The following is a 25,425-nucleotide window of genomic DNA, read 5'->3' on the forward strand; positions in this document are numbered from 1 at the left end:
TTGCCCTACGCATTTGACAGAATACTTGATCTAACTGTTCGCTTGCAACATGCACATTTTTCTTCGACCTCTTTTACAGAAGTTAATTCACAACGTGGGCCCCTTGTCGTATTATGAGGAATGGCATTATGGGCCCTTTTTTCGAAATTTCACGAGGAAAAAAAAACGAATCACAAACGGGGGAGTCTAGAACTTATTGATAGCTCCTAAACAAGATATACATACACATACATGCACCAAATGAACGCTGGTTGATTAGCAAAAAATACGCGAAACGTCATTCGTATAATTTAACTCCCATTTGATCCAAGTTAAAATACTTCCCAATAGTTCATGTAGAAGTTGATTTCCAACCTTCCTGCCGTGCAACGCAAAAACGCCGTAAACGCCATTTTACATTTTTTAGAAACAATGTATCATATCAGAAAAACCTGTGTACCTTGGGACAATGTTTTTACAGAATTTCTTTGCAAGTACTATCAAGAACTGAACCTGAAAAAAGGTGCAAAGGTAAAACGGTTTTTTTTTTATTAAGTGTTAAGTTCCGAAAACCGCGGGAAAATTTTGATGGATTTACGGCGTTCTTGCTTAGCACGGCCCTGTGTAACATTTTCTACGTCCTATTTTGAAGAGAAATCGTGTGACCTTTTCCCCCCAATCATAACTCAACTAAAAATTGAGTGTTTTATCGGGAGACATTCGGCAACGTTTGAACGAACATAAGGTGTTCTTTCTGAGGACGGCAGTATTGTCGGTAGGCTCATAGTTATCTATTTGTACGTCGGCAATGGCGGCTGCCGGATGCAAGTACCCAGGTGTTCAGCTCGGATCACGATTGCGAGACGCCGGCACTGCAGTGACATTTATCTCTCCCTTCCTTCCCCTCTCCTCTCTTCCATCCGCCCCCGCAACCCCAAGTCCTGCACCCTTCGCCCCCACTCATCCCCCAACAGCGCGTACCCCACTCCCCCTCCCTACCCTCTCCATTCTTCGGAGTGCATGATGCAGTGATGCACCTGCACCACCAGCGCAAACACGAAAATAGTGTCATTTCCTGTGTAAGCTTAGGGGTTGATTAATTCGAGTGATGTAACCCCTGATCGGGGTCGAATTGACCTCGGTCAGGGTGAAGTGCGGAGTTTATCGAGTTAGCTCCGAGTTTCATATTACAGGAAGCTGCCCCAAGTTGCAGTCTCATGAGATTCAGAGCCCTAATTTTCTCCGTAATTTTTTGTCGCCCCTGCATTTTGCCATGTAGAACCACTAGTTTTGGCTCATTTTCAGTTTAAAAACAGCGTATGCGTTATCAGTTTTCCTATGTAGATAGAATCTCTTGCAGATAAGCCAGGAATAGCAGTTCCTCGTTGGAAAATGATGTCCAAATGTAGGTACGACGGTCCGTTTACTCACTCACCCCATCCGAGTACAAAAAAACTGGACCATAGTTGAATCAGTGAGAACGGAAACAGGGCCGGATTAAGGGGGTGGCCACCAGGGCCGCGGCCCATGGCGGCAAAACTAGGGGGCGGCAAATTTTGCAATTTTTTTAAATGCAGGTACAAAAAAATCGGATTCAGAAAAAAAGTACAAACAAGAAAAGATGACAAGATCTCTCATTTCCTGAGAGTTCATTAATTTCTAATTTTGTCGTATTTCGGTGATACAAAAGACTGCGCACCTTTAATTAGTTGAGTTAAGAGAGAAACCAAACACGTAATTTGACCTGGAGCAGCGCGGCGCAAAAGAGAAATGATGATGAGGACTTGAGATGAAAAGGAGAAGCCCTCGACGCGGCGGTCGGCATGTAACACATATTAGCGCCTACGAGACTGAATGAATACTTCACGCATTACGTCAAACACAGTACGGTCAACAGCGGTCGGCGCGGCGTGAAACGCACAGTGCCTACAAGACTACATGAATACTTCACGCATGGCGCCAAACACACGTGCGTGGTCAGCGCGGCACGGCGGCGGAAGTTAAAATTATTAAACCACATATATGTTTGTTCTTTCTTAATTTTTTAGTTCAATTCTTACAAATGAAAGGCCTTGTCCCCACAGAGATAGGTTTACGGAACTGAACTTTCGCGCGAAGTTCCGTGAACTTTTTCTAGTAGTGTTGACAGGGCTTACGCAAAAAATGTGTCCAACACGAGTGAACGCGTCTTATGCACCCTTCTTTCTCCGACACGTTCACTTGATGGTTTTTATTGATGTTTCAAAATGAATGAGAAGAGCAGGGCGACAAAATACAGGCGGCCCATGGGCGGCAAGTAGGTAAATCCGGCCATGAACGGAAACACACCAACTCGAAAAAATGAAATTAATCGAGACAGGCACAAAACTGCACGGAAGGTGAAGATGTTAGTCTGAGAAAACTATTTTTAGTGCCGAAAGACAAGTACTCAAGGATACTTTACAGATGCAAGTTGGAAAAAATGCGCTAACTTCAATGATCTCTGTAAAAATTGACTGTCTTCAATGAAAATTGAGCATTTTCAGGTTACCGAGTCGGTGTGTTTTCGTTCCCACTGATTCAGTTTGCATCAAGGAGCTACTACACCCAGCTCTTTTTAAAAATGACGTTTATATCATTAGCATCTCTATGCAGATAGGTGCTTCCGCAGACGGACGAGAAATAGAAGTTTCTATTTGCAAATTTTAGTCGTTTCCGCTCGTAAAATATGACGAGTAATAGAATTCGCGGATACGCAAATTGAGACGCGCGCGGTTTTCCCCTCTCCTTTTTTCAGCGCGTCATCGTCACGTGCGATGAAAAGGCACGAACGATTGAACGTCTTGGCATGGCATTCGGGACCTGTGAGGGGAGGGGTGGAAGGGTAACCGGGTGCATGCAAATGTGAAGAGGACCGCGCTCCTAAGCTACAACGTCGTAACTCCACCGGGAACTCGACGCGGAGGCGCGGTTTTAGCCGAAAAACTTGAGGATTTTCGACGTTGAACGTGCGTGGAAGTGGATGGGGTTGTGGAGGGGGTGTTACGAAAGTTCCTTTGTGGAGGTCGGGTTGCATTAGCAATGGCGTGGTGCTCCATGAAGGAATTGCCCCCGAGTTTAAAGCACTCACTTGCCCCGAAGTTTTAGATCGGGAAATTAGGTTCCGTCGCTCGCCGGGTCCCTCCGTCCGCGCGTCCGGAACAGGCAAAATTTTAGAGACCCCCGCGCCAATGATATGAGCAATTAAATCGACGAAGGCAATGAATTCGGAGGTCGGCGCACCGTGGATCGATGCAATTAGAGAGATCGGACATGAAATTTTTGACTAAAACTGCACTTTTGATGTTAATTTTGTCGCATTTTGAATTTCAAAGGATGCTGACACAAGAAAAGTTCACGAAGAAACCAATGGGACCACTTTTAGATCCTCAAAGTTTGGTAAAATCGGAGTTATAAGCGTTCAAAGTTTCCAAATTTTGTCCGACCTCTCCTAATGACTCGATCCACTGTGCGGCGCTACTTTTTCCCGAATGATGATTGGAGAGAAACTTGAAGAGGAACAAAAAAACACAGGAAGAAGTAGGAGAAACAAAAAAGAACCCAGGTCCAAAAGATCCGAGTCTATCAAACAAGGCTACGTATCTCGTCGTACATAAAACGCAGGCCGTGATTTCAAGACGCACCTGAAACCGCTCTGACTGAGATACTCCCAGAGAGTTGCTAATGTGCATTAAAATCCCAGCGCTTGAAGCAAGTTGGAAGAGTTTCCAAGTGACGGAAGTTTCAAGGAGTGGCTTAAAATTTCGGCCCAGGATGAAACTCAAGTCCTGATTTGAGCGACGAGCCTTGCGGTAACCCTTTCTGCAAACGGCAAGGATGAGGTCGCCTCTCATATCCTGACGGAGACAGTAGCTTGTTTACTAAAGTTTTAATCTTTATGGGAAACTACGACGCTTTCGCCCTTCGTCGCAAAATGAGACCTGGTTAAAAGCTCCAAAATTTTAAGACATCTGGTTAATTTAGGAAATTTTAATTTTACGTAAAATATAGCAAAAACGTGCGTTGTGGTGCTTAATTTTGCACTAATGGGCCTGTTGCAAACTTTTGCTAGAGCAAAAATAAGAGTTGTTTCTTATAGATAATGCCTCAAAAATCACGATGAGCGCATTGGCAAAGTCTAAAATGCACCCATAACTTCACAATCTGCGTAAGAAATTTGCGGTTTTTTGAGCTTCCCGCTTCACAAACGATACTACGGCACAGGTGAACATTTTGTTAGAGGAGTCGTTCCATCGTCGGCAACACTCATCATGGCCGACGACAATCCGCCAAAACACCTGTGATGGGACGAGCTAACACCTGAACAGGATTAGACCAGATAACAATCGGCGTGTTTACGTTCATATTTTCCTCACCCGCCTTGATTGACCTTGAACTCTCCTCGAATTACGCGCGGAACTGCGCAAGCGTCGGCCATGATGAATATTGCCGACGATGGAGCGACTCTTCTAACAAAATGTTCACCTGTGCCGTAGTATCGTTTTTGAAGCGGGAAGCTCAAAAAAACGCAAATTTCTTACGCAGATTGTGAAGTTATGAGTGCATTTCAGACTTTGCCGATGCGCTCATCGTGATTTTTGAGACATTATCTATAGGAAACAACTCTTATTTTTGCTCTAGCAAAAGTTTGCAACAGGCCCATTGCAAGCCCAGCGGTCCATTGGAGGGTTTCGGTTCCAACTAAAAGTTAGCGATCTGATTATTGAAATTGGGAGACAAGGTGATAGAAAAAGAAAGCTAATTGAAAACACAACAACCCTATTGGTGGAAGCGGGTGGTTGCAATGGACACAGAATGTAAGTCATACATCAACTAAAAGCAATTTCCCTGAGACACCATGGTCAGCCCATCATCTGTGTAAAAGAACCACCCGTTTCAAGTAATAGGATCACTTTATTTTCGCTATCTCCTTAGTCTATCGCCTTGTCTATCAATTTTAAAAACAAACGTGCACGGTTGTCCGGCTCTGCTGCTGGATTATTTGGAAAACTTGGCATTGGCAGAGAAATCCCAAGAAATTTTGATTTTTCGTCTGGGAAACCGAGATGAGCTGAGTATTAATTTTCTTTTTCTTTTTTAAAGCTTTGGAGTAGATGTTGCATAATTGGACGCAGGAATTTTGGGTCGAATCAGGCGAAAGCGGAGCGATACGATACGATGGGTGCACGAAGGTTGCCACGTTTGGCGTTAAAATAAGGATATTTAATGTGGGTTCAAATAGGGAATTGTGCTGCAACAATGGAGGGGGAATTGTGTTGCAACAATGGAGGAGGAAGGGCGCGGATGCGAGCTCAGTGCTGGGTTTATTGCAATGCCGCGACCGCCTCCACCGGGCCGGAGGAGCCAGGCCGGCTAGGCCAGGAGTAATCCACTCTTTTCTCCTCTATTCGCATCTCCTCTCAATTTCCATCCATTTTTATTTGCTCCAATTCTCCGGAGAAAGTTTTATGGACCCGCCTCTCCTTTGACTGCACTCTGACTTCGATTTTATCTTCGTTAAATGAACCAGGGCCCGGAACACCGTTGAGGTAACCCCCTCCGCCGACAAGTCGCAGTGCAAATTCCCCCATTTCGAGCCTAGCCTACGTGGGAACTTTTTTGGAGTTTCTCGGCCGAAACCTTTCTCCTGGAGTACTTAGATTGGGGCGCGAACACAGGCCTGCACTTATAAACAACCGACGCTCATAATTTGAGGAGCTTCTAAAACGTTCCTGGAAATACTAGTTGAAGTCAAAGTTCCGGGAAATGTTTGATGAAGAAATACACTCATACTCTCATACATGCGCAGTGCACGCTCATAATTTGGGTAGCAACCATAACGTTCCCGGAAATTTCCAGCTAAAATTTATTCCTCGGCAAATTTTGATAAAGCTGCTTTCCCATACGTGGACCAATGCGTAGAGGCTCTGATAGAAGGGAAAACTAGAAATGCTGGGAATTCAATCCGGGAATTCCCGGTTGAGTTTTATCGCCCGGGCAACAGTCATATAAAGAACACATACACGTGTATACATCTACAAGGTCACACTTTTAATTTAATGAGAAATGGAGACTGCGAAAACATTTTAGAGAATTCTCGGCTGACACCTATCGGAAATTTTGGTGGAAGAACTTACATTTGTGTATGTCCATACTGTTCTCACTCGTAATTTGAGGGTATGTCGGGAGAGTCCCCATGAAAGTTTTCTGAGAAAGTTCTTTAAAACTTCCCCGGGAATTTTCGTTCCGTTGCCGGCACTTACTCCGTGAAAAGTCGAATTCCACTAAAAAGTTAACGATTAGCGGGAATCCAAGGTCTTCCTACCTTTTTTCCTTGATTTCTCCGTGGTTTGTTACATTTCCAAAAGCCCCTTCAATACTGTAAAGGATGCGATACAAAATTTCGGTCTCTCTGTGACTCAAATTGCATACGCATCGAAATTAAGGAGTGCGCGGACGCGAGTTCACGCTAGAGTCACTTATACTGAGAGTCAAGACAACATCCCCTCATGGAGTCACAAACGGGAATAAAGATTACACAAATTGAACGTTTTTCGTAATCTTTGATCGACCCATTCTCAAATTCCTTTCTCCGTTACCTCTCTTATTCCGTTTGTTCCTTATCGAACCCGTAATTCCTCGATCCATCTGAGATTATAATCTTTGCAATCGGTAAAAATGTAATCTTTATTCCCGTATGTGACACCGTGGAGGCCTAAAATACGGGAGCCAATCAGAAATGGATTCACATTGTCTTCACTCTCAGTATAAAGGGACTCTAGTTCACGCTAACCTCGAGGATCCTCTTTCCGGTGGTTGTGGTTTTAGGTCGAAGCGGCGCCGAGGCCTGGCTGCAGTGGTGTAAAAATCTAATCATTTTACGATACGATAACGGCCTTGGGGTCGTCGGAATGAGGCTCTAAAAGTCGCCCGGGCAGCTAACGGTCAGTACGAACGGATGTTAATGGGAAACTCAGCTCGACGTAAAAGTTATTACGACACCGTGCATTCGCGTTGCTTCGTGAGTACAAAGTCGGAAGTTCTATACCACCCTCGCTGAGGGAAAACCCCGTATAAACCTTCGAACGTTGCCACGTTCCCTTTCATAAAATCAATATTTTCTCGGAGACGCGTGAATATTTTCCTACCATTTTTTTTACGAATGTTTATCGAAATGTATTTTAAAGGAGCTGAAAATCTCTAAGAAAAATATCCATAACTTAATAAAATATATATATTCAATTGTTTTGTATATTTGACAACATTCGAATGTTTATACGACGTTTTTCTGTAACATTGCAATGCGCGTCTTTTGTTCCCGCCGCAATTCTGAGGCGCCGGAAAACGGGGCGTTTATCCAGATCCCGACACGTAGTCGTCGATAGTGCTGGGTGTCTGCGGATTCAATGGGCTGTATCGATAAAAGAGAGACGTCTATTTATTGGACTGCATTTTGCAGTAAAGCTCTACCATTTTTGGCTCACTGTAGAAACATCATACGTGTCAATAGTTTCATTATGTGGATGGATGTTTTTATGTACAGACGAGTCAGAATTAGTAGTTCCTAATTATTGCAAAATTTAGTTCATTTTGATGGAATCGAGCAAACAATACATGTCTTCGTCGAGAGTTTTGGAAGGAAGAGCTCTAGGTGTAATATAGTTCAGAGCTATTGATACATGGTGGGATTCCTTGATTGCGTCTCGTCTGATTTGCGAATTATCTCGATTGCGATTGTTGCAAATAACCATTCGTATTTTATCTTTTCAAAAGTGCGACGGTATTGAGCGACATTGTCAGAGCTTAGTGCAAACATGACGCTCTCTTTCAAAAAAGAAAGCTGTGACACAAATGATGGTCATGCCCTCTTTAGGAAAAAAATGTAATGGAAGATTTGCAACGTTGCAAAATAATTGCGCGGTGATTTCATTTTCGACGTGTGACATGAGTATACGCGAATATGAGGTCGCGAGGAGAGTGATACGAAAATAATATTTGATCCGGTCTGAAAGTGCCTCTTAACGAAAATTATTCTATTTTGCGATGGATTAATTGTTTTCTACTGGACGAAAATTTAAAAAAAAAAATAGTAAAAAAAGTTGTTACACTCGGCTCCTCTGAGTGAGCTAATCTGTCAACCAACTTTCCAGATTGAAATTCAACATTTTCTCTATTCTCGCAATTTCATAGGTTCGGTGTGCATTCATTTAAATGGAAATAAAAGGTCTCGCATTTGTTTATTGAATGCTAGATTCCCTATAAGATCCGCTACTCTGAAATTAAGCGTACTTTATGGGAGAAAAATGGCAAATATTAATTTCTACAGTTGCTCATCCGGTGATCTTACTGTGCCTGGCCAAAACAATTATTTTTATTGATAATTTTTGTATTGTAATGCACTATCACGAGAATTTGCAACGTCGCAAACTAACAAATGCACTTTTGTAGGACTCACATTGAAAGAAACTTGAGCAAAAATAAAAAAACCGCTTTTGAAAGTTGGACCATGGCGTTGAAAATGATTCTTCTCCTGGTGTCGGTGCAGCGCGCCTTCAATTGACAGAATACCACACGCTCCGTCTTGGAGTTAGTTTAGTTGCTTAACCCAACCAAACCCAACTTAACCTTTTGTTATCATTTAGCATCCTCGTTCAATGTTAACAAATAAGCGCATTTTTAGAATTTACGTAGGTTTTTGTCACGGTAAGTTACCTTTCTAATTTTTTTTTCATCATACTAATTTGTGACTCTAAGCCCGTGCTTTAGAAAAGAAGTTTTCTTTTATCTATTGTACTTGCAGTGCACTTGTTTATTGCTGTGCTAATTTCCTATCTCTTTTGTTTTTCAGACTTTCAAAAATTAGAACGAGAAGCTCGCATATGTCGGAAGCTACAGCACCCAAATATTGGTAAGTCTTTCTTATGTTAATTTTATATTATCCGTGTAATTAATTATTTATGTATTACTTTTGATATGAGTAGGTTTGAAGTCTCAGCTTATTCCAAAAGCCAATCCTTACGGATTCACGTCGTTTGTAGGAGGGGCAAAGTCCAGTAAATTTTATTTAAGTACAAATTTTAAAGTTCACCATTTTGCAGTTGCAAGTCTGCTGTGTTTGCAATTTGCCGCGTTTTAGTGTTTCGCATTACTCTATTTTCTTCTTAATTTCATTTAAAATAAAAAAAATCCGAACCCTGATTGGCTCCTGCTTTCACCAATCATCGGCATCACTCAGCATTTATCAATTCATCGGATGAATGATATTCGATCGCGAAAGTTCGCTCTATATTATCTCATCTTGGGACGGAATTTTTGTATAACGTTCACGCAACGTTACGTTACGTTTAGGAACGACACGATTTTTCCCATGTCGAGGCATCGGAAGAGCAAGAAACAACCAGGGGCGGATCCAGCAATCCAGCATATTGTTCAGGGGGGGGGGGGCGAATTTTCAGGCACGTGACTGGGGGGTCTGGGGGACACTCTTCAGTAGAAGGGGGGTTCGGGGGTTCTCCCCCGGAAAATTTTGAGAATTTAAACACTTGCTGATTGAATTTTAGCCCATTTTTAACCTTGGAAGTTCCTAATATTAAGACGGATATTTTTATAGGTATTCCCACTTTTTTCCGCAAAAAATTGCAAAACGGTTATCATTCCTACCAGGCTCCTTCTTTCCCTTCTTTTTCTTCTCTTTTTTCCTTTCCTTTCTTTTTCTTCTCTTTTTTCCTTTCCTTCTTTTCCTTCTCTTTTTTCCCTTTCTTTCCCTCCTCTTTTTTTGGCTCCAGGGGGCGATCCGTCATCGCCCCCCCCCCGGATCCGCCCCTGGAAACAACTCACATTCGCATCGGATCGACGAGGGCTTTTCCGCCGGACCCTTGAATTTACGGGGCGAAACCCGAAGCCCGGACCATCCGCATTAAAACCTCCATTACGAGTACGAGGCCCTCAAATTCCGGCATGGGCAGCCAATTATCTCCGCGCGGTCACGCCTGTTCCCACAAAACCACATATCCGCACCGTAAGGCGCTATGTAGTTGCGCTGTTCTGACTCGCGTTACGCTGCAAGTCAACCCGGTTTGTAGTCGCGGGTGATTGGTACCTAAGCCTCGTCACTGCCCGGATTAGAACCCCTCGCAGCCTCCACCCACCCCCTCCCCCTCCTCCCCCGCTACCTACTGTTATCGCGCGCGGGGTAAAACGGGGATTTAAGAGATTTGATGCGGTGCACATGGGACGAGTCAGTTGGAGAGGTCGAACATTATTTGAGAAATTTAAAAGCCGATATCCTCGATAATATGAAGCCTAGAATTTTCAAAGTGATTGTCACGTAAAATTTTCACCCCTTATGTTTTCTAATGTGATGGAATAAACATCAAAATGGGTAGTTTTTTCCTAGAAATTTTATGTCCGATGTTTTTCAGTGCGCGTTCCAGTGTGCGGCATCTGCAGTGGGACTGTTTGATTTCGCCGTGTTTTTCGCATCGAATCAAACGGGAGTTTTTTTGCCGGGGGATCGCAGTGTTTCCTTTTCCTTTTAATTAGGGTTTCATGAATAATTGCAGTCACGCCGCTAAAAGGGATATTGTGAGCGTGGTTTAGCGTGTCAATCCGAAATAAGGACTAGCTTGATTTGTTGGTCGTTTTGTCGGCAGCAGTCTTCTCTGAATCGAATGGGAAACAGAAAATCTGTAACTCTCTGGCATATTTGAATTATTCTGAAGAAGAGCAATCATCGTAATTGTATTTTTTATTTTTTTTGTTTTTCATTTTTTTTCAACCATGAGTACCTCTAGAAAGTAATTCTGCACCAAGATTACTATCCCTCTCAGTCCCCACTCGACAACTGGGCTGTATTTTGCAATTTGGAACTATAAATTCTGCCTATTCTGGAAAAAACTTATGTGCATAGGGAAACTAATGACACATACGTTGTTTTTAAACCGGTTAGAATCTATAGGTCCAAATTGCAAAATTTAGTCCAACTACCCCCAAGCAAACCGTTCATGCAAGAGTACGGTCAATGCCACTATTTTATCACTTTGATCAAAGCTTGAGATCACACTTTATCACTGTTCATGGGGGCCAGATGGAATTGATCAAATCGTCAAAGTTTGATCAAATCGTCGTCACCTGATCATTTTTTATCAAAACTTGATAGATCTTGACCATCTTTCTTGAAACATTTTTCTGGAAGAGGACCCTCAGACCCCTCATCTAGAAGGAGCCCCCAATTCCACTATTAGAGGGGGCTCGTTCCCCGGAACATTTTCAGCCGGTCCGTCCCTGAATGAAGTCATGTGATTGGTCGACTTCCTCTCTGCTCATGTGCTCATTGGGTAGATTCAGCAACGAATTTTTGGCAGTATGAGTGCATTTAGCTTGACGTCGATCAAATCTGTCATAGACCTAAAAGGAAAACGTCTGACACAGCCGACCAATTGCATAACTCCGTTCCACCTCATCCTTGTCCAGTCGGTAAACACAAAATTTCTCCAACTGCGAGCCGATTATTGAAATTGATAGACAAAGCTATAGACACAGAAGACATAGGGAGTATGGTGCGATTACATTGGTTAAAATGGGTGGTTCCTTTAGACTAAGAGGGAAAATGATGGACTAATTGTCGGATCTCTTGTCAGTTACCGTTAGTTAGTCTATACCTACCTCCTTTGTCCATTGCAACCACCCGCTTCCACCAATGAGATCCCTCCATATCCTTTCGTCTTCTTTGTCTATAGCTTTGTCTGTAAATTTCAATAATCGCCCGCTGGCCTGTAAGAGGGCTTCCGATTTGGCTCAACATTGTAAAAAATTTAGCAGCCAGCGCCTTGATTGTTGAATCGTTATCATAACGACTCAACACTCGAATGGTTATCGAATGAGTTTGGTCAATGACTCCCTATCTTATAAATGCTATATATCGATCAAGGTCATTCGATAACGATTTAACAATCGACTTGCTGTAGAATGTTCCACGGGATAGGCGGACGCTGAATCCTAACTTAAAAAGTGATGGACCACCTGTGCCACACACTACACGTTCGGAAATTTAAAAGGCCCCCCCGCCACTCTACCAGTTTGTTGATTTATTCTAATTCCCTATACTTGACGCATCGACGTTGCCAATCAGTGGAACATTCTCGTGATTTTTCCCGCGGAGCAAAATTGACGGTAGGTGAAATTTTAGGCAGGGTGCCCGAAGCAGAATGGTTCGAGATCGATTCGACGGTGAGTTATTATGCGTCATTACTGCGGCGGCGATACGTTGCGGTAGTGGTGGCTCCCTGCGCTGTTTTCAACCTCCCAGTTCTGATGATCTTATAGCTACCAGAGAGGTGTATCAAACGATCCTTATGGAAGTTCAATGCTTAGCGCGGACTCGCTTTACCATTAATTTTGACGGAAAGAGAGGACACAACAAGATTTTTGCTAATTTTTTTATTTTTTTTTTTCACAGCAAAAACCGAGACTTAGGAAAAATCCATTGCCTTTTTAAACTACATTTATTAAACCGTAAACTTGGAACCAACCCAACGCGGTTGGATTTGAAATTTTTAAGCGTTTTTGGTCTCAAAATGTTCTCGCATGAACATTGAAAATGGAACATTCTTTTGTGATTTGACTAGGGTTTTTTTCTAATCTGGGTCCATTTCACGTGGACTATCACATCTGTTAAAAATGTTGTAAAAATATCAATATTTTACCATTTCGGGTCGGGATTTCGCAAATTGCTTCCACCGCGGATCACCGGGGTCATAACCTCCCCGGTTACGAAGTTACGACGTCGTGATTCTGGCCAGAATGGCAGCGCGAAACCACCGCGCTATGGAGATACGTCGTACGGACCTTCCGCTGTTGCGTTTTTTTAAAATTATCATTGAATTCGAAATTTCTGGAGAACTTGCGAATATTGTGCGAATAATCTGCAAGATGATTTTACTTGCACTCTAATTCAGCACATCTAATAATTTCAAGTTAAAATATCCACAGTTTTTCCTCAATAATTCACGTTTTTCGAAGAAAATGCCGGCAACAATGAAGCGCAATATACGGCGTTCTTGCTTAGGGCGGCAGTAAAGCGGCCTAATTCGTATGGGGCGGTTCGCAAGTAATCTCGGAGGCATTTCGGGGTCGGGCGTTTTACGAGGCCCACCGCGGGGAGGAGGGGGGTACCGGTGGGGATGGGCCTCCGCACCGAACGACCCGGAAACACCCCTGGAAGATGATTCCTCCGGAGGAACCCTGCTTTATTTCGGGGATGTTTTTACTGCCCTGTCTCTAATTGGGCTCCGCGACCCCCCCCCCCCCCCCCCTCTAGACCTCATAGGTCCAACTCGGTTCACGAAGCTGTCGCCAATGCGGAGTTGTCAGCTGGGTTACATTTTGCCGACAGGGGCCCTTTAACTGGTTCATTTCAGAAACAACATATATTCATTTCAACGCAGGTAGGTGCTTTTACAGGGTGTCTAGCATCAGGGAAAACCGGAAAATACCATGATTTTGGCCGATCAGGAAAATATCAGGATAATCGGAAAAATCGGACGTTTTATCAGGAATTTTTCTTACGCGAATCTCCTTAACGGAGAAAGTCTTACTTCTTTTTGCCTACCGTGCCAGGAGTCGAGAAAAATCAGGAAAATATCAGGATTTTTTCAAAATTAAAAAATACTAGACACTCTGTTTTATGAGGAGGCCATGAATGGTGACTCTTTATTACAAAACTTAGTCCCATATTGACATCCGAGGGAACGTCAAGTTAAGATAAATGGGGGAGGGTTCTTTTGGAAATTTGATCTTTTTAAGTTTTGTTTCCTCTCTCATTTCAAGAAGAGAAACATGTTGCAAAGAAGTTTAATTTTTCAAAGCAAGTGCAATGGGCCTGGTTTAAAAAAAGGACTTACATTAATGAATTGATTATTTAAGTGTGAAAATGCTGAAAAATCACGAAAAGGATACGTCAAGAAAGTCTGAAATTCACTCTTGAAACGCTCAATGTGCGGAGTCCGTGCACCATTTTGTCAAATTTTCTGCATCCGTGAGCATTTTCATCCCCGTCATTAGTAATCAGGCTTGCTCAGTTATAAATCTATGAAACCTTCTAACTTTATCCTACGTGCAAAAATAATATTGCGAAGGGCCTTCGCTGTATTACGTGTTTGATTTCAGTCGCTCTAAAGCATTTGTTATTGCCTTTTTTTCTACACGAGGAGAGAAAACAATGCTTGAAAACGACAAAAATCTCACATGAGAAGAATTCATCGATGGCCAAAGTGCAAAACCACGTATTCGCATTCCCGCCTTTCAAAATTTTCGCTATTTTATTTTTTCAATGAGAAATACGCCAACTTTATTGCTTGAATTCAAGCAGAATATCCTGCCATCAGCGACGGAAAATCGAGAAGGTTTTCAAGGAATTACGTTGACTAGTTTCCCAAAGTAAAATGAAGAATGACAGGAAGTCAGCAGACGGAGATGCGTGGTTTCGCACTTTGGCTATTCGTTAGTTTTTTTTTTTTTTACTTTTTATTTTATTTTATTTTATTGGTGTGTTAACAACAATATACAGAATATGTATTCAGTTGACTTTGGACAAGACGCCTCCCAATTATGATCACTGGCATATCAAAACGGGTGGGGAGGAACTTAGCATTCTAAATTTTCCAGCAGATAGCGCTAGGCGGTGGTTCACAAATGAAAATAAGATTATTTTCTTACATCTCTTTCTGGTTAACCTATTGGTGACGTCACCACCAATAGCATCTATTCGTCTGACAAATTTCATGACGCACACCACGGTCAACTTGTCAACAACAGCTTGACGTGCTGAGCCGTCTCCGTGACAACGGTAGCTTCTCCTTTTTCCATTATCAGCTACTCCGTTTTTTACGTGTCACGCCGCGTCACTGTTTAGATCGTAAAACCATATGCAGCGTATTCTGAAGGGTCCGTATGTTTAGCTTTTAATCCTTTTTCCCGCTTTCTCCCTGTCCCTGCTCCCGGTTCAGGTAGATTAATCCTCACCGGGGGTAGCCTCTGCCCTTCCCTCCCCCCCCTTTACCCCCCACGAGGGGTCCCTTCCGGAAAACAACGTTGACAAGCTCGGCTCTGAGCGCCCTGTTCCGCTTCGTACCTTCGGAAATGACATTTATCGAAACACATTTTTGAAGTTATTTTTAACTGCATCAAAACATTTTAGGCACGCAGAGAAATTTCTACGGAAACGATGCAGTCACGTAACACATATGTTGTCAACGATATCATCATTTTCGATTATCGACGTTGAGCGATTTTTTTTTTTTTTGCAATCGGATCCGATTGACTCCCGTATCATACGAATTTACATTTTGCCCCCTGTTTTCAAGTTGTCGTCTATATCTTCAAGAATCGATGAAATCCTCTTTTTTAAATGTACCTATATTTTTATAGCATACCAGGCGGTTTCTGCAGCGGGGACAATTGACAGCTTGGAAAATTCAAACAGAAAGAGCAGAATAGTTTAAAATTCAGGGAAATCTGGATTTTCGGAAACAGCTAAATACGCGCGCCGAATCACATAATTTTAGGTTATGTCCCAGCCGGATCGGACAATTTTAAAATCATTATTTGGGCAGGTTTAACTAAAATCAGTCCGACAGCATCCCTTACCGTGTAATTTTCTTTTATGCTTTGTTTTTTAACGGCGAATGGAACAGCGCAGCTCCTTTAAACTTGCTGTGAATCCACCCCTAGATTATGAAGTATACACTCTCAATATTTCAAGTCCTTTGGTACTTAGTTTTCCTTTTGAATAATAAAAAGGTAGAGAAAATTAGGCAATGTCTTGTGTAGTTAGGCTATAAAATGCGGACTCAGAATTCTCAACAATGCATTTTAGGGCAAGGATGAATTGAATCGAATTTCGCAAAAAAAAAAAAAAAAAAAAAAAAAAAAAAAAAAAAAAAAAAAACCCAAGTTTATTCTAATGTTGCTTAGATTGTTCAACATACATTCTTTGCAATTAAACTACTGAAATCATGCAAAAAATTAAATTTACAAAGGTAATTTTTGTCTTGAATTTATGGTTTATTGGGAGTAAAGATAAAATTTGTTTACATCAGTTTACATTTGCAAGAGGTGAAAAAGCTGCACGATTTTAGCGACATTTGAATGCTCGTGGCTCCTTTCTGCAAAATGCAATCCAATCAGGTTGCTCCTTTGTGATAGATTTTTGGAAATCCAGGCAGGCAATAAAAGCGCGCGGCTACATGCTCAAGTTGGATCCATGTTCGTGGAAAATCCGGATTTGCCGCGACTCATCGGCAACCAGCGTTTCTGCGAGGGTTCTCCATCTCCGTGTTGCTGAGGAGTTGGCGCGTCCTGGAAGCGTCGTCAAGACATCATCGCTAACTCACCGATGAGTCGGAAGGTGGAAAACGGAACTCGCCTACACGCACACATCGCGCACGTTGAGGTTTTGTGGCGGCTTTCATTAATGTTCTCCCAAATAGGTTCCCAACTTGTTTCCTCGCTGAGGAGACAGCGTGACAGGTTTGAGTGTACTGATTAGTCGAGGTTACGCTTAAGCTGAAGAGATTTATCTGCCTAAGAAGTTTTGTTGAAACGCGTATCTAGTACAACTTTATCAGTGTTCGAAACTCACCTTTGAATTTTAGGAGCCATGTGGCGCATAAAGCCCGATTTTTAGGCGCCATTGAAGATTTTTTAGGGGCCTAATTAACTCTTTGCCTATATACTACGGCGCATTTAGTGGAAAGTTAGACGCGAGATGTTTTCGGTACAGAACCAGTAAGTAGCTGTAACTTGGGGAAGACAAAAGCACTAAGAATGAAATCGTGAAGAATAGAAAAATTTTTCACTTGTAGTGCTGAATATTCTGAGTTTTTTAATTCAAATAGATTTGTTTACTTTCTTTATGTGACTTCCTATGAAAATTCAGATTTTGAGGGGGCAGTTTTTAGGGGCCACGTTGGCGCAGAGCCTTCATTTTTTAGGCGCATTTGGCGCGTTTGCACCCGTGAGTTTCGAACACTGACTACAATGGATCCTAATTTCTCGTAAAGTTCCTTTATGGACGAAATCCCCCTGCTTTTCGACAGAACATCCGCGATCTCATATATTTCTTTCGTGAACTGCGATAAAGTCAAGCAAAAAGTCTTACTATGTGAAATGGTAGGGAGAAAAGTTAAAAAATGGGGCAAAACAGAAGAAATAGTGAAATTAGTCTATAATACAAGAAAACTTCGATGACGTCTTCAAGAGGTGCTCAATGACATCATCCAAGGGTGCTAGATGGACTTCTTCAGCCAAAAACACATAAAAAAAGATCGCCTAAAAAGGATTTAGAAGCAAAGGAGAATAAAATTATTCAATTAGATATGAAATAAACTATGTACAAATCGGTCGTCATTCTTAAATAAGTTAAGACAAGTTGAAACAAATTAAAATTACTGGAAAGTAATCTTAGATAAGTTAATTAGAAGAATTAATTAAACTAGCTGCTTCAGCTCGCTACGCTCGCTTGCGCCGCTAGCCGGGGGCAAGCCCCCTGGACCCCCAGTTACTCGCTCCGCGAGTAACTGTTGGCTCGCTTCGCGAGCCAAATTTTGCTACTACCAGTGCTTAGAGGACTTCCTGGAGGCAAAATGATAAATTCAAAAACAAAGAATAGGAAACTAAAAATTACCTACTTTTAGAAAAAGAAACAACCTTGAAAAATAAATAACACTCCTGGAAAAGAAAATCAGAACACTTTTTGAAAATGTAACGGTGCGAAAGGGTGAAGATAAATCACCAATTCTCTTGGAAGAAGACATGAGCCGACCCCCGACATGAGTGAAACTGCCGTAGGACCCATGCTAGGGTAGAAGGGTGACACGTGTTGTGAGCAGGTAGGGATGGGTTTACGTGGAGAGGGAAACGGAAAATCAGAGGGTGGGAGGTCCCCCAACCATATGACTCGTCCAGCGTCAAAAACGCAAATATGTCGTTATCAAATCGAGGTAAATTTTGCAACTTCGGTCGCGCAAATCGAAAAACGAAGGGGTCTTGGCACATCTAGACCCTATGAGCTTTCATTTAAAACAAATCCGAGGAAAATCGGTCCAGTAGTTTCCGAGATCGAATTAGCACAAACTGTCCAGCGGCAAAAACGCTAATATGTCGTTATCAAATCGAGGTAAATTTTGCAACGTCGGTCGCGCAAATCGAAAAACCAAGGGATGTTGGCACGTCTACAGCCTAAGAGCTTTAATTTAAAACAAATCCGAGGAAAATCGGTCCAGTAGTTTCCGAGATCGAATTAGCACAAACTGTCCAGCGTCAAAAATGCAAATATGTCGTTATCAAATCAAGGTAAATTTTGCAACGTCGGTCGCGGAAATCGAAAAACCAAAGGATGTTGGCACGTCTACAGCGTAAGAGCTTTCATTTAAAACAAATCCGAGGAAAATCGGTCCAGTAGTTTCCGAGATCGAATTAGCACAAACTGTCCAGCGTCAAAAATGCAAATATGTCGTTATCAAATCGAGGTAAATTTTGCAACGTCGGTCGCGCAAATCGAAAAACCAAGGGATGTTGGCACGTCTACAGCCTAAGAGCTTTCATTTAAAACAAATCCGAGGAAAATCGGTCCAGTAGTTTCCGAGATCGAATTAGCACAAACTGTTGGAGGCCAAAAAAGGCCTTAGGATATTAAATATATAGATTTATTAAGTTGACAGTAGATGTAGATAAAAGACAACATTAATTTGTCAAATTAAATTAGAATGATGGGCGATTTGTACATAGTTTATTTCATATTTTATTGATTAATTTTATTATCATTTACTGCTGAATCCCTTTTTATAGAATTTTCAATCATTCTATTAAAAGTAGATGGGAAATAATTCACAACTGCTGACCATGGCACGAAAGTGAATATCATTATCCTTCGCGAAAGTGACTAATGACCAATGCAATTTTCATAGTTGCAAAAAGTACTATAAAAGTAGATAGCATCATTTGAAATGAAAACATGTTTGAGTGTATAGCATTTGATTGGGAATAGTGCGAACCATAGAGACACAAATATTTGAAAGATTCATTAAATTCGACTGAAATTGAATTATCAGACGAGATATGTTTAATGAGGTCATAAACGGTGAATCGACGGTGAACGGTGAACGCTCTTTATCTCGCAAGTAGTGTAGTCAGCAGGCCCGCGCGCCCGGAATTACGAAACGCCTTCAAATGGCCGGGTAGGCAAATTGGCTACCCAAGAGTTAAAATAGTTGCATGCTCCAGTCGAGCCCTTCATTTTCAGATCCATACGCTTTTTCTGCAATTTATACTGCGTTTTTTGCCGTCTGCCTTTGTAGAGCTGACGGCACGAAATCAGACCCATAGTTTAAAGTCTATTCAATCTGTTTTCTCGTGGTAAAATTACAGGAGAGAGGATTTTATAAAAATCAGCTTAGCGAAAATCATCGTTGTTAGTGTTAAATTGATCAACTTCTCTCTCAATTTTTGTTGAAATTACATTATAGGAGTCTTTCCTCCATGAAAACGAGTCTCGATGAACTTTGCATGTATTAAGCACACAAAATTGACCATATTACCTCTCAATTTACTTTTCAAGAGGAAATGAAACGACAGTCTTGTTAAAACTTGCCTAAATGTTTTTCCTCGCAAATCTAGAGTTTTCTGCCTTTAGTACGTACTTACTGCAGCATAATATTTAGCTTCGATTTAAGTAAATTACTTTCAATTCACCGATGTCCCTTGTATTAACATAATAAACAATAAAAAATCAAGGGATGCGCGATGGAACTAAATCCAGCTTCGTTTACACTCATCGTAAATTTTAATTAAATTTGACCTTTTCTCAAGGACCCTTACTTAATATCGTTAAAACCATCAAAAACGCTGTGTGATAAAATTTAAAATAAAATTTCCTGAAACACGCTGACTTCACCAACATCTCTCTCAATTCCATTTACATAATGTGTTAAAACCAAAGGAGGAATAACAACCAGCCTCAGTAAACTTATCATAAATTCTGTTTTTCTTACCCTTTTGCTTAATCGAACGACATTTTTCTCATATTATCGTAACCAATAAAACGGCGGGAAACGCAATCGAATGAAAATCGCTCAAATCGACTAATCGTAAACACCGGTTTTATTACTTCCTTTTCTTTCGAGGTGCTTGATACCCGGTAATATGTTAATATCATCGGAAGCGCCGCGCGAGATAAAACTTCAATTTTCGTAAATCACCTCGAACTCCCCAACCCTCGGCTCAATTTGCATAACGCGCCGAAACCGAAAGAACCAGAGTCGAGCAAGAACTACCAGCAGTAAAATTTTCGTAAATTACGGTGAATTTAGCGCGGGAGCATCGCGGCGCACAAACATTTACGACCGCGGATGAACCGACCGGTGAGTTTACCTACGTGTTTTTTTCTTCGTGTGTTTTCCATCCCGGGGGGGGGGGAGGAGGGGAGAGGGGGTCGTCGGAAGCCGGGAACGCGACAACTCGCGGGGAAGTAGGAGTCGTAAAAGCTATCCCGGCGGAGGTTTTCCCGGAAGAATACGGAATGACGTCATTAAAAATGAGTTACATTATCTGGGCCGCCCGCGTCGCGTCGCCCGGGGGTGAGGGGGGGGGTGGAGGGCCGCAAAGGAGGGAGGGAGGATTTATCGCGGGCGGCGCCGCGTCGCACCGCATCCATCCTAACCAACAACGCTGCATCAACATTCCCGCCATGCCGGATTTATTCCCATAATTTCCCTCTTGGTCATCCGAAAAAAAAATAGACTGTATAATGGAGATGTTGCATGTGTGAGGGATTTGCGATTTGACAATTGATTCTTGAGTAAAAGTTCGCGAGAAACACGATGGTGCCACTGGTTTGCTCTGAAATCAACTCCCAAGCTCAAAAATAGCTCTCAAGTTGAGGCCGAAATGGAGGGGATATCCCACGCTATCCTGAGAGTCCACCTCTACATCAAGACAAACTCTCCATGCGAAGATAGGGAGCAAATACATTGACAGGGTTGCCGTGATTTCAGTTTTGGAGTCCCCAAATAAGGTGGCAGCCTTGTCAATGTATTTGCTCCCTATCTTTGCATGGAGAGTTTGTCTTAATGCAGAGGTGGACTCTCAAGATGGCGTGGGATATCCCCTCCATTCTTGCCTCAACTTGAGAGCTTTTTTGAGCTTGGGAGTTGATTTCAGAGAAAATCAGTGGCACCATCGTGTTTCTCGCGAACTTTTACATAAAAATCAACAGTCAAATCGCAAATTCCTCACACATGCAACATCTCCATTTGTACATTGAGTCACTGCCTGATTATCTTCTTTAGAAAGTCTCTACATAGAATGGAAACGCCGAAGTTTTGTTGTACCTAAAATTACCTAGATTTCATTTTTTTCGTTTTTCAAAAAGCCGAGGGATATATCGTTCCTCCATACGGTCCGCTCGGCGCTGCGCCATCCCTCGAAAACGAACACCAAATCGGAGAAAGTTTGGCAACGTTCTAGCCGGACCATCGTAAGAGGGATGACGGGGCCCGAAGCGGCATCGATGGGGGCTGGTTGGGGGACAAGGGGGGTGAGGGGGACCCAGATAAAGAACCCGGTCGAGACGTTGCAGCTGATACACTCTTTGTTCTCGAGCCTTGATCACCCCATAGAGTACAATAGAGTCGCAAAGTACTGGAGCGGCGATGAAGCCAATCCATGAACAGGCGTTTCCGAGCCGCGTGTGCTCCGAAAATAGTGAACCATTTGCGAACCCAACGGCATTTTGTAACACGGCGGCTTATGGAGAAATCAAGAACTGCTTGTGTTTTTTAGGTATTTCATAATTCAATCAGCATTAATTTTTGCAAATTTTGCTATTTAAAGGTAGTCAAAGCCATAATGAATCCATTGATGTATATTACTCCTGGATAATATTCATATTGGGATTTAATTTCTGACTTATACCAAGTGTGAACCAACCGGCATTTCTTATCACGGCGGCTTACGGGAAAAGCAACGACTGTCCGTGTTTTTTCGACATTTTTTAATTTCATCGATATTAATTTGTGCAAATTTTGCTATAATTAGATAGTCAAAGTCATAATGAATCCATTGATGTATATTACTCCTGGATAAAATTCATATAGGAATTTAATTTCTGACTTATACCAAGTGTGAACCAACCGGCATTTTTTTACACGGTGGCTTATGGAGAAATCAGCGACTGCTTGTGTTTTTTTCGACTTTTTTTAATTCCATCGGTATTAATTTGTGCAAATTTTGCTTGAAATAGATATTCAAAGCCATAATGAATCCATTAATGTATGTTACTCCGAGATAATATTCATATATGGACTCAATTTCAGACTTATTACCGGCCTACTTATTTTAGCTGGTTCAGTGTGTGTCTAGCCGACGAACGGAGCCGAGTCGGGACTGTCGGGAGTGGGGAGCGCTGAGCGCGAGTCTCTGCGTATGCGTCATCGCTAGTCGCCGCACACTAGTCTCCGGAGAACTGGACAAAACAGCCTCGAAAAGTGACTTCATCGGCGATCCAGTACTTTGCGACTCTATTGTACTCTATGGATCACCCCGACTTCAACTGCGGGAACTTCCTCCGACTAATCCTTCATCAGGGGCCAACTCAACCTCCCAACGTTGCTCTATCGCTCCGTTGACGTAAAGGTGTATCTCTGAGCCCCAGAGAGCGTAGGGGTTTACGAAGACCAGGGCTCGAGGGAAAGTTGAGGTACGTCCTCAGGAGCGACGACTTCCCGACGAGTCCAACATGTAAAGCTCCCCTCGAACATCAGAGTCCCGCTATCTCCATCGAGAGTTATGTAACTCGTATATGCAATCCATCTCCCATTGGTGTCGTGAAGAAGAAAAAAGTTTCAGCCCTCGTGACACGCCAAAGTTTTCGGCTCAAGCTTCGGGTCGAGGGCCTGGAAAAGTCGGAAATCACCGAAATTCGTTGGGGAACGAAAAACATCCGGAGAAGGAAAGGATTCACTTAGAGAACGGTGTCAAACAACCGGATATTTTTCCTCTTCCCGCTCCGAGACCTTTTATGCATTCGGTGGTCCAAGATGTTTGCCGAATCGAACCGAACTGGAACCTGGGACCCGGAGGAAGGCTTCGACCGGAACCAAAAAACCGAAAAAAACCTACGGCTGAATGCAAACCGCATTGGCTGATCAGGAACAAGTTGTTCCCAACGCAAAGTTGCAACTTGCGAGCCAGAAAAAGTACCTACAAAATGAGCGAGAAAAACAGACTGAATTCGCGGATTCTATAATACGATGAGGGAGGGAATAAAAATGTAATTTTTTTTTATTTGAAAAATCCTCCTCTGTGACTTTTGAAACTTTTTTAAACTAAAGAAAAAAAAACATCAGAACCGACAGTGAAACCGATCACGGAACCGGAATATCCAGATAAAGATTTGAGACAGTTGAAAATCTGGATCTTAATTTGAAAATTTGAAAACAGCTGGCTCATCTAAAATGAAATTATTTACCGATGGACGGCGACTTTCGGGAATCGGTCCAATGGATCCCTGGACGGAACTATCCCAAGAAATGAAAATGTAGGGAGTCACTAACCTTAAATCAATACTGGATGTGAACCAGGTAATGATAACCGACAACCGAATGAACTGTGTTATCTTTCCGACAGTGATCTGCCAGAAAGTTTTCTTCAGAAAACACCTATCGTGATTATTCTTTTCCTAGCATGTCTAATACCCCATTCAAGCTCAGTATAGCTAGGAAAAGCTCTCTTGGTATGCCAGTAAATTGAAAAAGACTGGGCTAAGAGGATTGCAGAAGTAATTCTCTATATTCCATGGACAGCACAGGCGAAACATCTTTAAAAAGTTTTCTTGAGATCGGAGTGGTTTTCAGACGTGACCGATGTCAGTGACGCCCTTTCCTCGGAAATCCACTTCGGGTAGCGTTCTTGAGTTCTACTCCCAACTCAGCGTAAGTTTCATCACACGAAAATATGAGCCCGTGCTCTCAACTTGAAAAACCATTCCCAACGATAACGCTTTCGACCTCCCCTAGAGAATGTCCATATCGATGACCAAAGTTCAAAACCACGTATATCCGTTTGCAACGTTGCACACCTCCTGTCATACTTTAGATTTCCTTGGGAAAACTAGTCTACGTATTTTCTTGAGGCTGACTCTTTTTCTCTCAGAAAAATAAAATACGAGCGGACATTTTGAAACTTAGTATTTTAGATATGTAATTTTGCACTTTGGACGTCAATATCGAATTTTAAAAAAAATAAAAATCCGAGAATTTTAGAGACCCTCCATCACTATTACTTCCAATTTTCGTCCACTTTTCTGACTTTGACGTTTCTTCATACGTAGGAACAGTCTTCTTTTCTTCCTGTTGACTGCTGAGCAACGTATCAACCAAAGTCCAACAAACACAAGTCCTCGTCTATGAAGTCGTTTTTGTCGGTAAATAATAAGGAGACGAAGAAGCGGAGAACGAAAAGAAGAGAGAGAAGAAGTTTTCCTATTTTCTTTTCCTCATCCTGCTCTTTTCATCTTCTCATGATCCGTTACTTCACCTTCTACCTCTTTTTGTCATGGGAACGGAGTTCCCCATGATATTAGAATCGTTCCGTTGCTTTCGCTATGGGATTCCCTATACCTCTGCGACCTTGAGCGTTTCGCCCAGTCTCCGATTTTTGGTTGATTTTCCGATGTATCAAAAACCGTTGTATTTTTTAGCCAATCATGTCTCTACGTCAAGTTGTGTTGATTGCTAAAATTCGCTTTCAGCGAGTTTTTTTCCACCTTAAGATGTCGTGTCTGACTGGTAAATCTGCGCAGAACCACGAAGTTCCGTTTTTAGGCAAATTCTTTTTTTTGGGAGGTTCTGATTGGTTATTTTTCGCCATCAGTTTTCTGTTCGTTGGTGCAAAAGATCGCCTACCTCGGTGTTCTTGAGAAGCCGCCATTATCCCACCTCAAATTTGAAAAATAGATATAAAGAAATAATAACCATCGTACAAGGTGGAAAATTGCTCTGGAGGACCCGTTACGGATATATGAGCCAAAATCAGAACTCGATTGATGGATTTAATCCATGAATACAGAAATATTGCCTCAGCTTACTGCCGCGATCGCAAATCCATACTGAGATGAACCTTGTGACATATGACAGCATAGGCAAACAATGTCTCACAGAGTAATGCGCTTTAATCCGATGTCTCTTATGACGCCAGTGGCCGAACTGCCGAAATCTCAAGGTCGTCTTTTGTGAAGCCCCGCTCAGCGTCCGAGATCACTTAACTGTGCTATTTTCTCCCATCGCTCTCATACGGCGAGATGGCTCAGTCAGCAGAGACACCATTCTGACGTCGGGTAAATGTCACTTTTTGTGCGAGCGGGGGTTCGAATCT

At 42.3% G+C, this 25,425-nt stretch overlaps 1 protein-coding gene across 12 annotated transcripts in view; it reads left to right on the forward strand.

Annotated features, from left to right (window-relative positions):
* CaMKII (Calcium/calmodulin-dependent protein kinase II) overlaps positions 1–25,425 on the forward strand; it is a 252,745-nt gene that overhangs the window by 113,158 nt on the left and 114,162 nt on the right. For all 12 annotated transcript variants that reach the window (XM_072298212.1, XM_072298210.1, XM_072298214.1 and 9 more), the window contains exon 3: positions 8,846–8,905. In XM_072298212.1, coding sequence (XP_072154313.1) covers positions 8,846–8,905 — 60 coding nt within the window. The remainder of the gene's footprint in view (positions 1–8,845; positions 8,906–25,425) is intronic.

This window comes from Bemisia tabaci, chromosome 3, assembly GCF_918797505.1.
Source record: "Bemisia tabaci chromosome 3, PGI_BMITA_v3".
Classification (NCBI taxonomy): domain Eukaryota; kingdom Metazoa; phylum Arthropoda; class Insecta; order Hemiptera; family Aleyrodidae; genus Bemisia; species Bemisia tabaci.